Below are 15261 nucleotides of genomic sequence, written 5' to 3'. Positions count from 1 at the left end.
ATGGCTGTCAAAGACTTTCTCAAAGTTTAGGTAAAGAACATCCACAGCCTTTCCCTCCTCCACTAAGCGGGTCACCTTCTCATAGAAGGAGATCAGGTTTGTCAAGCAGGACCTGCCTTTCATACACCCATGCTGACTAGGCCTGATCACCTGCTTGTCCTCATGTGCCGCATGATGGCACTCAGGATGATCTGTTCCATAATCTTCCCCAGTACCGAGGTCAGACGACAGGCCTGTAGGTCCCCGGATCCTCCTTCTCTCCCTTCTTGTAGATGGGCATCTGATAAATGATGGAAAGGGGCTTGGTGAGCTTCTCCAAGAGCTCCCTCAGTACCGTTGGGTGGATCCCATCTGGCCCCATAGACTTGTCTATGTCTAGGTCCTGTAGCAGGTCCCTCACTAGTCCCCTTGGATTATGGGGGCTCCATGCTGCTCCCCATCCCTGTCTTCCAGCTCAGGGGCTGCGTACCCAGAGAACTACTGGTCTTTACCGTTAAAGACTGAGGCAAAGAAGGTATGAAGTACCTCAGCCTTTTCCTCACCCATTATCACTATGTTTCCCACTGCATCCAATAAAGGATGGAGATTCTCCTTAGCTCTCTTTGTGTTTCTAATGTAATTATAGAAACATTTTTTATTGTCTTTTACGGCAGTAGCCAGGTAAAGACCTAGATGGCTTTGGCCCCTCTAATTTTTTCCCTGCATAAGCTCACGACATCCTTGTGGTCCCCCTGAGTTGCCCGCCCCTTCTTCAAAAGGTCATAAACTCCTTTTTTCCCCAAGTTCAAGACAAAGCTCTCTGTTTGGCCAGGCTGGTCTTCTTCCCCGCCAGCCTGGTTTTAGGCACATGGGGACGGCCTGCTCCTGTCCAGCCTTCCAGGACTCCTTTGCCCTTCAGGACTGCTTCCCAAGGGACTCCGTCAACCAGGCCTCTAAAAAGGGCAAACTAAGATAACCAGGTACAAAGCACGGAGAGTTATTGCCGTTAGGTGCTCCTGACGGTGGAGGAGAAGCCCAAAAGAAGGAGCTCCGTGACACTGGTATGGTTCAATATTTCGTATCCCAGCTGCAATGAGTAAGGTCAGATGGTCAGTGGAGGAAGCAATGCTTCAGGAGGTTAAAAAAAGATGAGACAGAGCAAAAGAATGTAGAAGGATGAGAAAAGAGGCTCGTGGGGACATTCAGGCACAGGCTGGAAGGAAGACAGAAGAATGGAGAGGAGAATCAGCCGAGAACAAGAAGACATCCTTTTCTGCACAAAGAACAAACTTCTTATGGGACTTAGAGTAGGACTCCGCTATAAACAGTAGGTAAGTGATTGGATTTGGGCTCTTACCCAAGGGTCTCTTTACAGTCGATGGAGAAAAACATAGGGGTTTCTGAATTGTTCTTACTCTAGTCTATTTAAATACATCTTCTAGGATGGGCTAAGGGTAATTCTACTGAAAGATAAAACACCTCAGCAAAGTGGCTTTAACCTTTCATTAGGAGAGAAACAGAGAGAAAGCAGTATGGAGATGGTGACAAATGAGATGTGGGAAGTAAAGGTAAGCAGGAGAGACGGAGAAAAGGAGAAGGTTTGATTATCAGGGAAAACCAGAGCCAAAGAGGGCAAAGAGGAAAAGCCTGTGTTCTTCCTTCCATCCATTCTTGAACTTTGCCAGGTAGAACAGAAAGCTTTGTAAGCAGATTCCTCCTCAGTCACTGACAACTTTCTTGCTGAAAACCAGTTTTGATAAAACATTCTGGCTGTCAGGGGGAAAAATAAAAGAAGATTTAAAAAGGCGACTCAGAAGAGGGGAAGAAACACAAGGAAAAACCTATGGGTTTGCTTCTTTCAGGAGCCTCACCTTTACCTTCTCGTCCCTGACTGTTACAGCCCTGACCAGCTCTTCCCTGTTTGTAAGGAGGAAGTCCCGCAGGGCACTTCACCTCATGGCATCACAGTCACCCTTGTAAGCAGGACATCCCCAGTGAGCTCCAAAACTCTCCTGTAAGGCTTGCACCTCACTGTGTTGCCCCATCAGCAAATGCTGGGGTAGTTCAGGTCTGCCATGAGAACCAGGGCCTGCAAACATGAGGTTTCTTCCAGGTGGCTGAAGAAGGCCTCATCTGCTTCCTCTTCCTGAGCAGGGGATCCATAGCAGACAGACATCCACCCACCACAGCGGTGCCCATGTTCTGCCCTCCCGTGCTGGCCCTTCAGCTCTCAGTTGAGTCATCTTCCACCCCCCAGGCAGAGCCACAGGTGTTCCTGCTGCTCTCTCCCAGAAAGGGCAACTTCCCCTCTGGGTCCAGACCTATGGCATGATCAGCACCGACCCCCAAGTTTCTCTAGGAGAGATATTTGTAGTGCCCTGCAACTCCTCATGCTCTTCTCTTGTGAGAGGCATCCCAGTCAAGATGAGCCAGCTGCATGCGAACATTAAATGCTGAGCAAACGGTGCTTCAGTCCATGGGGACTTTGTGAAACTGGGATTCGGCCAACAGTAGTCACTTGAAGTTTTACAAGGAGAAGTGGCCAGTCCTGCATCGGTGTGTGCCGGGAGGAAGGGGGAGAATAAGCGCATCCATCAGGACAGGCTGGGACCTGACCGGCTGAGCAGAGGCTCTGAGGAGAAGGACCTGGGCCTGGGCACTACGAGCCAGTAGAGTATGGACACTATGAACAAGGCCAAGCTGCATTAGGAGGAACGCGGGCCACCCAGACAACCTGAGTTTTCGTCCCCCTCAGCTCAGCACCGGTCTGGCCCCACACACATGGCTGTGTCCCAGTGTGTTGCTCCCCATTTCTGAGAAGTAGTGATGGACTAGAGAGTGTCGAGTGGAGGTCTGCCAAGGTGGGGTTGGGGACCTAGTGCACACGACCTGTGTGGGGTGGCTGAGGGACCTGGAGTTCTTCACCCCAGCACTGGGGGGGCTCCAAGCAGTATAGCAGTAGCCTGAGAGTGCTTGAAGGCTGCTTTCAGAGATGACGGACCTTTTCTTTCTCGTAAGGTACAGCATGAGAAAGAAATAACGACGCAACCTTCATCTGGGGAGGTCCAGACTGCACAGGAAGAAAAAGAAATGTCACTCCAAGGGCAGTGCTGTGCTGTAACAAGTCACCCAGAGGGAGACGGGATCAGCCCGAGGCTTTGTGTTTCAAGGAGCAGCCAGGGAGGATGGAGAGATATCCGTAAAGGAAGGAAGATGCTGAGGTGAGAGCAAGGTGTGGTAGCAGGGTGGGTGTCTACAGCCTGCAGAGAAAGAGGTGCAGGTGTGGGACACTGCAGGACAGCCTGTGGTGGAGCTGACAGAGGGATGAAGAAAGTCTGAAATGCACCAACAGAGATGAGCTCTTTCTGCCCTCGGCTACGGCTGCTGTCTCTGCCACTGATGCCTATGAGGAAGCACTTTATCCTGACACCATTAGCGTCTCATTGCCTCCCCTTCGCCGCCCAAGAGCCTGGGAGCTCTTGTTCCACAGTCCTGCCGTCGGCATTGAGCATCCCCACATCACACTGCCCCAGGAAGAGCCCGGAGTTACTTCTGAGGGACAGGATCTCCCTTCCCAGGGGCTGGGGGTCGCGGCTTGGTCCTTTGCCTGAATGTAACCCATCCAGGCTTACTCCAAATCTATTCCGCCTTTACATTCCCTTTGCCTATCTGCCACCAGTTGACTGCTCTAACCAGCCACTGTGGAGGCTTTGTCGGTAATGGTCCTCAGTGGGACCCATTAATGCTCCAGGAAACTTTGGGTTTTGAATCTGACTTCGACTTCATCTTCCTCTCAGGGTCTGAGTTTCATGGACTCGGTACCAAACCCACCAGAGGGGTCATTAAAACGCCTCGGGCTGGTCCTCTGCTGCGGAGCTGGGCTGGGCTCCTGGGACGGAGGGAGCTCATGGCAAGCGGGCAGCGCTGCAGAGAGACAGCCCTGCCCAGGAGCAGCTCCTCTGCCAAGCGCAGCAGGGCTGAGGGCACGGCCTGCAGGCACCCAGGGGAGATGTGTGAGGCCGGCAGAGCTTAAAGGCAGCCTGTGGTGGGAGAATACTGAGAGCTCACTGGGAGAAATCCTCACAGCCTTTGCCACAGTCTCTGGCTGCAGGGCAATGAATCTGCAGCTGCTGGAGGGATCTCCAGAAGCAGGAACAACCCACAGCCTACGGGATCTGCAAGTACAACTCTCACAGTTTCTCTAGCGTAGAGGAGAAGGACAACGTGTGGAACAGGGCTTCCCTGCTGCGCCATCAGAGGGACAGGGCATGATGTGTCTCTGCTGCAGTATAATGTGGAGAGGCTTCCTGGATCAGTCTCCTAAAGCTGGCACGGCCCATGTCTCATGTGATCTGTCAGGAAGGCTCTCAAGGCTCCGTCGGTGTTGAGGATGTGCTCGAGAGCAGGGCGCCCCTACCACATCATCAAAGGTACAGGGCATGTCGGCTGCCTTCTCCCAGGGACGGCTGCAGGGCTGTGAAGGTGGGTGTGCATCCAGGGGTGCTCAGGACCGTCCTTGAGAGCAGGGTCCCCGTGTCCCAGGGAACTGTGTGCTGGGCCAGGGACTCTGCTGCCTGCCCGGGTCAGCTCTCAGCCTGCCCAGGGAGCTCCCCATGGCCCTGTGGGGAGAAGCTATGGAGGGAGTGAGTGACTCCACCCAGGGCATGGCAGGGTCCTTCTGAAGTCGGGTGGGTGCTGTGTGGGTCAGGTTTCCAGCTCCAGATCACCCCCAGGACATTTGCTAATGGTCTTTTTGAAGAAGGACTACAAGGCAGCATTTACCTGAGAGAAAAAAAGTTGTAATTTTCCACTCTTGGTGGGATGGATGGGTAGTGGGAGATAGGAATTTCTTTTCCTGTTTAGGATGGCACCTCCCTGCCATCCCCTCAAGTGGGGATACCTTCCCCGGAGACATTTCGTGGTCTCCTCTCCCACACAGTAGAGTTCCCCACCCCTTAATATGCTGGTGATTTAGTCTTGAGTTGCCTTTCCAGCAGCCCAACCACCAAAGAGGAGAAATGCTCGAGTGTCTGACTGTGTCTCCCTGTCCTGACTCTCTTGGCAGAACTTTGGCATGTTCCCCTCTTGCCTCTGCTGCCGTTGTTCTTTCCCTTCTTTTTGCTGTGGTGAGGGCTGAGGATTCAGGTGCAGCTCAGACGCTGATGCTGCATGTCCTGTCACGCGGGTGTATCCATGGAGGAACAGCATCCAAATCCACTTATTTTTGGGGCTCTGGGGACGGCAGTGTGAGGGACTGAGAGTAAGACGACCCTCCCATCAGGATACCCCATCTTTAGGGTAGTTGACTCTCTCCCTGGAGCATCCTGCTTGGCTGCACGCTGCCCTCCAGAAGGGCACAGCTCTCCCGTGGCATCTCTGTGTTGTCTAGGAGCCCCACAGAGTAGACATGTCAGTGCCAAGGCCACGTAAATCCAGCTGGAGGGCTGAAGGTAGGCAGCCGCAATGAGCCCTCTGTGTCCCTGGCTGGGAGGGGAGAGCCGAGATCCTCCTTGGGTCCAAAGAGATGGCATGAAGGGTTGGGAGACCTGCGCTTGTAAATGGTCTCCCTCTGCTCTCAGCAGTGTCCAGTTTCTTCTCATGGGAATGTCTGCTTGGGATTGTCCTCCAGCTGAGAGAGGTACCAGCACAGGGCAGCTGAGAGCAATTCCGATGGACAAACTCGCTGTCCTCACTCTGCACGGAGGGACGGTCCCCTTGGCTCTTAGGACCCACGAGGTTTCACTTGCAGCACAACAGAAATGACAGGGATTTCTGCCTTGAAAACACCCCTCGGCTGTGGTGGGAAAAGAGAACAGCAACAAAAAGGTGCCCTCAGCTCTGCTCTGCAGTCGGGTGAATTTGGGATGACAATGCTGAAAAGCCCTTTGATGCCACAAGCAGATTTAATCTGAGATCACCCCGTGTTCCTTTTTACCCATGGCTGTAGGGCAGGACTGCATCCTGCAGAGCTCTCAGCTCCCTGCTGGACTGTCAGCCAGCACCAACCAGAGTGTACAGAAAGGACCTTCCAAAGGTCTTCCTGAAAGGGGAGACGCAGTTGGGTGGGGCTCTAAGAGCAATAGAATAATTTTATTTGAAAGAAGTCTGCTCTAATTTCTCACCTTTTTTTATTTTTTTCTTCCATAGACAGGTCCCAGTGCCCAGAGGCACCAAATGTCCAACAGCAGCTCCATCACCCAGTTCCTCCTCCTGGCATTCGCAGACACGCGGGAGCTGCAGCTCTTGCACTTCTGGCTCTTCCTGGGCATCTACCTGGCTGCCCTCCTGGGCAACGGCCTCATCATCACCGCCGTAGCCTGGGACCATCACCTCCACACCCCCATGTACTTCTTCCTCCTCAACCTCTCTGTTCTTGACCTGGGCTCCATCTCCACCACTCTCCCCAAATCCATGGCCAATTCCCTCTGGGATACAAGGACCATTTCCTCCTCAGGATGTGCTTCCCAGCTTTTTTTCTTTTTCTTTTTTATGTCAGCTGAGTATTTTCTTCTCACCGTCATGGCCTACGACCGCTACGTGGCCATCTGCAAACCCCTGCACTACGGCACCCTCCTGGGCAGCAGAGCTTGTGTCCACATGGCAGCAGCTGCCTGGGGCAGTGGCTTTCTCACTGCTCTGCTGCACACGGCCAATACATTTTCACTGCCCCTCTGCCAGGGCAATGCTATTTACCAGTTCTTCTGTGAAATCCCCCAGATCCTCAAGCTCTCCTGCTCACACGCCTACCTCAGGGAAGTTGGGCTTCTCTTGGTCAGTGTCTGTTTGGGCTTTGGTTGTTTTGTTTTCATCGTGGTGTCCTATGTGCAGATCTTCAGGGCCGTGCTGAGGATCCCCTCTGAGCAGGGACGGCACAAAGCCTTTTCCACGTGCCTCCCTCACCTGGCCGTGGTCTCCCTGCTTGTCAGCACTGCAGTGTTTGCCTGCCTGAAGCCCCCCTTCCTCTCCTCCCCATCCCTGGATCTGGTGACAGCAGTTCTGTACTCCGTGGTGCCTCCAGCAGTGAACCCCTTCATCTACAGCATGAGGAACCAGCAGCTCAAGGATGCAGTGTGGAAACCGATAACTGGATGCTTTCAGAAGCATTAAACTGCTTGTCGTCTTCTGCAAATCACTCCTAATGGAACTCATTGCAGGTTGGTTTTGGTTGTGAGTTTGGGGTATTTTTGCTTTGTTTTCTATATTATAATATTGTCCACAGAGAAACGTCATTATTTGTGCCATTTCCAGTTATGTATTTATCCACCTTCTGTGTGACCCAGAGACTGTGTAAAGGAGGAGCCACCCTCCCTCTCTGTTTTAACAAAATAAAGGACCTTCCAATTAATTGTTTGTCTGAGATCCTTCCTTTGAGACCTTCTCTAGAGCTGCAGGGGCAGATCCTGCGTGCAGAGCTGGAGGGGAAAAGGTCCTGGCACCGGAGCACTGTCAAGGAGCACCAGCGCTTGGTCTTCCCAGAGCTGCTCCCTTTCCACTTCAGCGCTCTCCTTCTTAGCTCCTCTCTTGGTATAAGGCTTGAGTGCTCTTGAAGCTTGGTGACAGTTTTGTGGTGTGGTGGTCCTGTGGCTGCAGGCAGGGACAGGGAATGAGCACTTCTGTGACAGAGCTGGCCTCCAAAACAGCATTTCCATCATAACGAGGGGATCGCGTCAGGGCAGTGCCTGAAGGCTCAGGTCTTGTCCCAAAATGCCTCTCAAGCACACAAGGCCAGTAACGTGCCCAGGAGAAGGAACATCAGTGAAGAGCAAACGTGAGTGAGTGCGCAGAGTGGGAGCACACAGCAGTGTCCTTGCACAGCCAGGCTCCTGGGAGGGACATGAAGGTCTGGGGGGGTGCTGGGATAAACCTGAGCGAGCACAAATGCCATCAGCTGTTCCTAGAGGTGCCTTGAAGGCCTGTGGGACAGTGTCTGGAGGTCAGTGCACGTAGAGAGTGTCCTGGTTGGAGGTAAAACAGAACTGATTTTCTTTTCAGTTAAGCCTCTTGTAACTCTCTGAAGCTGCGTATGTTGCATATGCAATATGAACTATTGCGTATTCCTTTTGGTTATGCCCTGGTCTCGTGTCAGTTTTATCTTGCAGGCGGTGGGCATCTAGGTACCTAGGGCATCTAATACCCTTTTGGTATTTATCTGTTGCTATTAAGCAGCAGGTTGTTGGACCTTGTCGTTTTCCTTGTATACTCTTGTATACTTTCCTTGTATACACAGTAGTTTTCCTTGTATACTCTGTATTTATCCACCGCTTTCTGCTTGCAACTTGTTTTCTGCAGGCCGCTGATAAATATCTTCTTTAGACCCTTCTTGACGTCTGTAGATGGCTCTGGTCCTTTCCAGCAACGTTAACCCAGTTACGGTTATTCGGTGATAACAATGTGTCAGTACCGATTCCTTTCGTGGTGGGAAATACATTGCTGGGCTTGCACGGATTGTGCTGTTCAGTATTTAATCCTTGTAATCGCTGGGTTACACCTCAGGCCTCTGGATACGTGTGTCTTGCTCAAACCGATGGTGAAATGAGTTGCAAGCGCAGATCGAGCTTTTTTTTTAATCTTTTGTACTGTGTAGCAAGTAACTGTGCCTCAGAGGCACCTGAGAACTGACAAACTGGTTATTTAATCTTCCCAATGCTCTGACCTACATCACAGTGGGCTGATGGCCTTCAGTGAAATGGGCTTTAGAGTGTCCTTGTTCTTACCTTGGATCATGGAAGGGTCACGTTTTGGGGCAGCAAACCTGTCCTGCTACATCCAGTCTTTAACAGGATGAGAATTTTTTGCCAATTTGAAAGCGTATATGCTATAGCCAGGATCATCAAAGCAATGTTACGAACAGTAGGAGGCAGCACTGGAGCATTTCAGAATTACGTTCTTTGTAAGTAATCCCGGAACTGAAAAAAACCAACCACTTTATGCTCCAGATCTAGCAACTGACACGGGATTATCCAACAGATAACTAGTCCAAGAAGGCAGCTAGATAAAGTCATAGGGAGATCTGAAAACAAAAGGGAGTCAGACTGCCATCCGCGCGTGCCGTCCGTAAGCAGTATGTGGGTCGCACTCCTAGAAATCGCATAAATGTACATTTCTGAACAGAAATGAAAACGACAATATTCCTACAATACACCAAAACCAGGTACCAGTGCGGAAGCGCACACTTCTATATACAATTCAACCAAGCTTTAACGTAAAGTGTTCTGTACAAGATTGAGAATCACAGAACAGTTCGGGCTGGAAGGGACCTTACAGACCATTCAGTGCCACCCCCCTGCCCTGGGCAGGGACACCTCTGCTGCGTGAAAAGGGACAAAGCGGTTTTGGCGGAAGATAAACCCCCTTGCGTTCTGACACTCCTCACCCAGGTGGGAGGCCGGGTGTGGCTGGGTTTAAATTCTGAGCGATGCCCAATTCGCCACCATCAGTCCAGTCGCGTTTAGTATGTATTAAACTGTTACGGTTTGGATACACGAACAGTGGACTGCACCTTCAGTCTAGTCATGCTCCTGAACTAGCACGGCCACTCTCGAGTCTTTGGTCACGTTCAGCGAGAAACCGAAACGACCGGCTACTTAAACAGTGCAGTTTATTTAAACAACAGATATAGAGGTTCTCAGGATTGCCGGTGATAAATACGCTGTCTGCAAAGCACGTGCAAATAAAGGTGTTGTTAAGTACACAACACACGCGACAAAGTTATAAACAATACAGCCTGGCTATAAATGCAGGAGAGAGATTCTCTAGAGAGATTTCTAAGTTCCCCGAGGACACACTCGGTATATTCTGAGTCTTACCCAAAGGCGTCCCTATGGGGGGGAAGAAAGGCCCAGCCCATCGACTGGTCCCGGACGTCACTGATGGAGTTCTCCTTGACTGGTTCGTGGTGGTGTCTTCCCCGATATCCCCCCTCTCTCGGGCTATTTTTATACTATTTTTTTATCTTCAACGTGGAGTTTGAGTGACTTTAGTCATTAATACTTTTACTAGGATTGGTGTACTCAAGGAGGAGTGGTCTCACCTTGGAAGCGGGTAGCCTCCGGGATGGAGGCGTGTTTTGGTACATTGTAATGAGCAAAGTTCGCACAAAGGACACCATTTCATCAAAATTTGACGAAATGTTGGCTCAGGGTAGAGAGTAGGCAGCTTATCAGTTCCGTAGCAGCATCTCGTTCCCGTATCTGCTCTTCGTCACAAGGCAAGGCCACGGAATGATCGCGTTCCGTTCCATTCCTCCTGTAGCTTCGCAAGCAACCTTGTATACGGAACCGCAGATGTCGCATTCTTCACATGCCAGCTGTGGCTGTATTCTACCTCAGAAGACTTTTGATTTTATAACTTTCCTTAATGTCTAAACAATGCTATATTTAGGCCATTTTAGTAATTAGTCAACAACGTGCCGCCGCCTCCCGGCACTCGCTTTCTCACCCCCCCTCCGGAGCCAAACTGCTCAAAACTCATCCCTCAGATGGCATTAAAAAAATCACTCAGCGCTGCAACAGACACCTCTGGTTCTTTTTTGAAAAGGAAACAGCCCCCAGGTTTTGTTGGTTAAAAACTCCCCGTCCTCCCAGCTGGCAGGGCTGCCGCTGACTCCGGCCTTCCTGGGAGGCCTGTCCTCGTTTTCGGAAGGCAGCCGCTTTCCCTTGGGAATCCTTAAGGGCTAGATAAAAACGTTACTTTGAGGTTTCTTTGGAAAAATACAAGGCTTGAGAAGCCAAAGGAGAACGTTCCCACCCGCCTTCTGCTCTGGGGAAAGGAGCTGATGGAGGCCCAGACCTGAGCATTGGTCCTTTCCAGAGAAAAACAGAACCAAAATACAGACTTTTATTTTTTCCCCTCTACTGGACATGAAGATTCATCAAAAATTAAAAAAAGCCATGAAAATGTGGTGGCCTGGAAACAAAAAAAAAAAAAACAAAACAAAATAATCAGCCTTTTTTATACTTTCGGTGGAGACAAGACGCCTTTCTTTCCATTTCCTCCCTTCAACTAATCAAACTCTCCATGTTCCATCCCAAACGCCACGTTAATTTATGCAAATAAGCACCAATTAATAAAATAAACACGCAACGGGTGCTTGAAATAGGACCGAGACGCCTCACAGCCACCCAACGCCTTTAACCACCCCGATTCTGCTGCCCCGGAACCAGCGCAACAACTTTTAAAGCCTTTAATGATCGCGCAAAAAGCTGGAGCGGGGCAAGAACTTGAAAACTCACCAACCAAATTTAAGAAGTAAACGAAAATCCACACACGAAAACTAACCTTATCTCTACCAAAAGGGCGCTGCAGTCCAGATCTTAAACGCTGCGCACCACCAGCAGGGAAACACGTTGTTAAATAGGATGACCCTTTTGGGGCCATTTCCCCCATTCCCTCTCTTTTTAGAGCGGGGGCGACCGCGTCTTCTTGAATCCTCAAAGCCCAGCCGCTGCCCGGATGCGGAGAAAAAGCTGGGGGGTTTGAAGAAAAATGGTAAAAATTGGCCTCGGGGTTGGTTTGGTGTCAGTTCCCAGGTGTTATGGCAGGAGGTCAGCGGAATGCGGGGGCTTTTGTGGCTTCGCCACCCTTTTGAAGAGCTCCCGGGGCCCTTTTAAACATCATCCTTTGGGGCGATGGAATCTCATGTGGGCGTTTCTCCCCTGGATCTTCTCAAACACCCTGAAAGTTAGAAAAGAAAGGCAGTTTTAAGTCTTTGGCCGTTTTTGTAAATTTGTGAGACCAAGCTCCGTTATTCCTCCTTTTGGGAACTCTTACGCTTTGCTGCGTGGTACGACAGAGTTTCTGACATCGGTGGTTCAACAGGACAGATCGTGGGCAATTAAAATATTAGAATTAATTGGGCTATCGCTTAAAATGAGGCTGAACTGAAACGCGAGGCATTTTGCTCAGCGCGAGTGAGTGGAGCGGGGAAGCCTCAGGCCCCAAATCCTCACGGAACTTGAGGGTTTTTTGGTCAAAAAGGAGAAGCGCCGGGATTCTTGCGCAAGGGAGGGCCACCGCTCTGAACCTCAGGGCTCGGTGGAGGGTCTCCCCGACTCCGAAAACACACATTTTTGGGGGTTGAAAGTCAATGAAAACCGCCAAGCGGCCCCGGGGCAAGGGCAATCCTCCAGCTGCCCTCCCCCGCTGCCCCCACGGCTGCTTTTTGAGCCCCAAAGCAGCCGCTTTTGAGAAGAAAAAGGAAGAGCTGACCTTCCACACTCGCCGCAGGGGAAAAATCCCGGATCTCCGGCGCCGCCGTCCCAGCACCAGGAAGCGCCGGCATTGATGGAGGAGCTGCTGTCATCATGGGGCTTCTCTTCCTGACTCCCCAACTTTGGATTTTCCTTGGGGATGACACGCCGCCTCTTCTTTGCACTCCAAAGGGCCTGTAAATCAGGTAAAAAATAGCTCGAAACAGCTGCGGACGGCAAAGGAATCGGATTTTTTGCGCTGGAGGTGCCACGTTTTATCAGCCCAAACCCGCCCGGGTGGACTCTGAACACTAAACAGTCGAAAAAACCCACTTTAATTCCTCTGGGAGGACCAGATCTTGAAAGAAAAACCGTATCAGTTCTCTATTTGAAGCAGAACAGCACTTTCTGATGCAAAAATCGATCCCAACGAGTTGAAAACATGGAATTCCGAAGCACCGAAGTGACATTGTCACCCCATTTCTACCACCACAAAGCTACAAATGCTTCTGTGAACCAAATCCGCTGTTTTTTAAGGAATGTTTTCCCAGATGGCTTCGTGGAGGAGTGAAAGCTGGCACAAAAATCCCTCCCCCAGCAGCTTTTCTACCTCGTCTTCAGCCTTTTCCCTCCTCCTCCGGGCGTCTTGGGCGCTTCTTCTGTGTCAGGCGAGGCCGAGTGCAGCCAAAACGGGTTTTTTTTCTTCCAGGTGTAATAATATTCAACACACTGAGACACGCTTTTAGTCTGGATCTGCCGGGAGGAAAACCAGGAGCCATTTAATAAGGGAAACGCGGCAGTAAAATACCCAAGGGGCAGATCGACCAGGAGTCTCTCCTGCGCTTCTCGCAACGCAACGTCCGGGGGAGCTCGGACAGAAAAGAAACCTTCACCTGCTGAAAAACGCCATCAAGAAGCGATTTCAGGGCAGAATTCTCCGTTTCACAACAAAAGCTGTCGTTATTCTTTTCATATCTCTGCTATTTTCTCCCAGAGAGATTAAATAGTCCCTTGCCATCACACATGAGGGCAAAAACTTGTCTCGTACCAGTGGTTTTTTTAGCATTGAAGAAGCGTCCTAAGAAAAGCATTCCAACACGCAACTCAAAATACGACTTTCTGGGTTGAAACTGCCCACGCTAACGAGCTGCGCCTCCCTCTAACGGCTTTACCTGCTTCTGTATGAGGCGAAAATTCTTCTTATGCATGTAAAAAGCCTCTTTAAACAATTGCTCCTCCACTGGTGTCCAAGTGTCCGAGCCTAGGAATTAACCAGCGACAGCCAAACTATTACAATAGGCATCCCCCGCCTCCAAAAGCCCCGGAAAGGGATTAGAACTACTCTTTTCCCCACCCCAAAAGAACATTTGGAAGCCTCAATTCAATCAGAGCAAAGGGAACGGCGGGAGCTGTTCTCCTCCTTTACCTGTGTAATGATAATCAGCCAGGGGATGGGACTCGGGTCTCCGAGGCGGCCCAGCACGCAGCATCTCCGCCGCCTCCTGCCAGATTTCATAGGGAAAAAAGAGTTAAATTCCTCCGGAGGAGGAGCCAAAAGGGAAATTCTCCCTCCTCCTGGCAACGCCCCAGCAGAAGCCCAGGGGTGTTAAATCCCTTCTTCGAAGAAGAGGGAGCAAAGCAGACCCGCTCGGAGCTCATCGAGGGCACACCTCGGGTTTTAGCCAATATCCCTTCATTCGGGAGCAATTCTATTCTCCAAATCATCCCAGAATCACAACAAATTCTTAATGATGCACCTGGAGAGGGCTCGGGAAGCCCACGAGACGTTTACGCCGCGTCAGGCAGCACCCAAGAACCTCCTGCGCCTTCGGCAAAGAGACTCCCGCCCGCGCAATACAAAACTCGGAGCGACTCCCAGCTCAAAGCAGGAACAAAGTCCGTTCTTCATTAGAAATTGCCGCTTCTTACCAGCACGTCGCCTTGAGCCTCGTGCAGGCAATGCAGAGCCAGCTCCGCGTTGACCCGGCCCCCCGGCCCGCCCTTGGCAGACGCCAAATGGAGCAGGTTTCTAACTACAAACGCAACAAAAACCCACAAAAAGTCACGTTTTCCTCCAGAAAAGGGGCCAGAGGAGAGGGAGGGAAAACAGGACGAGAGCAGCAGAGACCGCAGACGAGGAAAAGGCAGAGAAAGAAGTCCGGTACCCCAAATAGCTCTATTTAAAAGCTCGGAGAGAAACCTCCCCTCTCCCGAGGGCGCCGCACATGAGCTGGGAGGGCTCCAAACGCCCGTTTTTCATGCAAGACACTGCCGAGAGCGTCTCCCGTTAGTCTTTAGTCACTCTCCCACCAAAACCCAGCCATCTCCTTCCCTCCAACGGGAAGGCGGGCAAGAAAAGGAGGGAGACAAGCCCAAAAAGGTGGCATTTTCAACACCTCCTATCCCTGGCCGGGGTCAAGGTGGAAGAAAAGAGGTAGGAAAAAAAAAAAAAAAACCAAACACCTTTCTCCTGCGTCTCCGGGTTGGTTTCCACGTCGCCCCAGGGCTTCCACACTAGCGATGCTCCCTCCTCCTCCTCTTCCAAATGGGATGGGTCCTGGAGGTCTGGAAGCTCCGCTTGGAATTGGCTTCCAATGTTGATGCACCTGAAAGCGTGAGGAAGAGGAGGTGAGGAAGACGAGTGGGGAACAGCTCCGGCAGGAGAAACGCGTGCATAAGGGAGGAGCTGTAAGAAAGACGGCCCCTATTTCCCAGGAAAGCGCTAATCGCTCTCCTCTAACAACTTCTCCAGCACCACCACGGTACCGTTCTGCCTCCTGAGTCCTCTTGGGCCCCATCGGGCAAGAAAATTGGGAGTTTCTTCCTCCTCAAAACCTCTCCCAAGTGGTCAGGTTCCCTCTGAGAAGAGCAGCGAGCTGCAAGAGCCACCACCGCCGAGCAACAAGTCCTTCGGAATGTTGTGTAGAACGCGGGAGGCCGGCAACGCTCCGTGACAGCGCTCGGCCGGGCATTTCCGCACATTTCTGGCCAACTTTGCTTCAAAAAAGCCACCCTTGAGGACTGGCCGAGCCACCGGCAGAAGCTCAATGGCAACTGCCAGGGCCTACGCACAACGGGTCTTGCACCAACCACA

General features: G+C 51.3%; 2 protein-coding genes across 2 annotated transcripts; one reads left to right on the top strand and one right to left on the bottom strand.

Annotated features, from left to right (window-relative positions):
• The first annotated feature begins 5367 nt into the window (after positions 1 to 5367).
• Positions 5368 to 7086, top strand: LOC141736889 (olfactory receptor 14A16-like). The gene has a single exon (XM_074571539.1). It carries the CDS (start codon positions 6154 to 6156, stop codon positions 7084 to 7086), a length of 933 nt encoding a protein of 310 aa, XP_074427640.1. The 5' UTR covers positions 5368 to 6153.
• Positions 7087 to 10779: 3693 nt separating this feature from the next.
• Positions 10780 to 14965, bottom strand: LOC141736886 (zinc finger protein 541-like). The gene is made up of 8 exons (XM_074571536.1): positions 14934 to 14965; positions 14624 to 14773; positions 14097 to 14406; positions 13594 to 13669; positions 13340 to 13428; positions 12778 to 12920; positions 12187 to 12362; positions 10780 to 11652 (listed from the first exon to the last, which is right to left on the bottom strand). The coding sequence occupies exons 1-8, from the start codon at positions 14963 to 14965 to the stop codon at positions 11615 to 11617; spliced, it is 1014 nt and encodes a 337-aa protein (XP_074427637.1). The 3' UTR covers positions 10780 to 11614.
• Positions 14966 to 15261: the final 296 nt, after the last annotated feature.

This window comes from Larus michahellis, unplaced genomic scaffold, assembly GCF_964199755.1.
Source record: "Larus michahellis unplaced genomic scaffold, bLarMic1.1 SCAFFOLD_301, whole genome shotgun sequence".
In the NCBI taxonomy this organism is placed as follows: Eukaryota; Metazoa; Chordata; class Aves; order Charadriiformes; family Laridae; genus Larus; species Larus michahellis.
The sequence above is the reverse complement of the archived record's forward strand: the minus strand, read 5'-3'. Positions and strand labels throughout refer to the sequence as shown.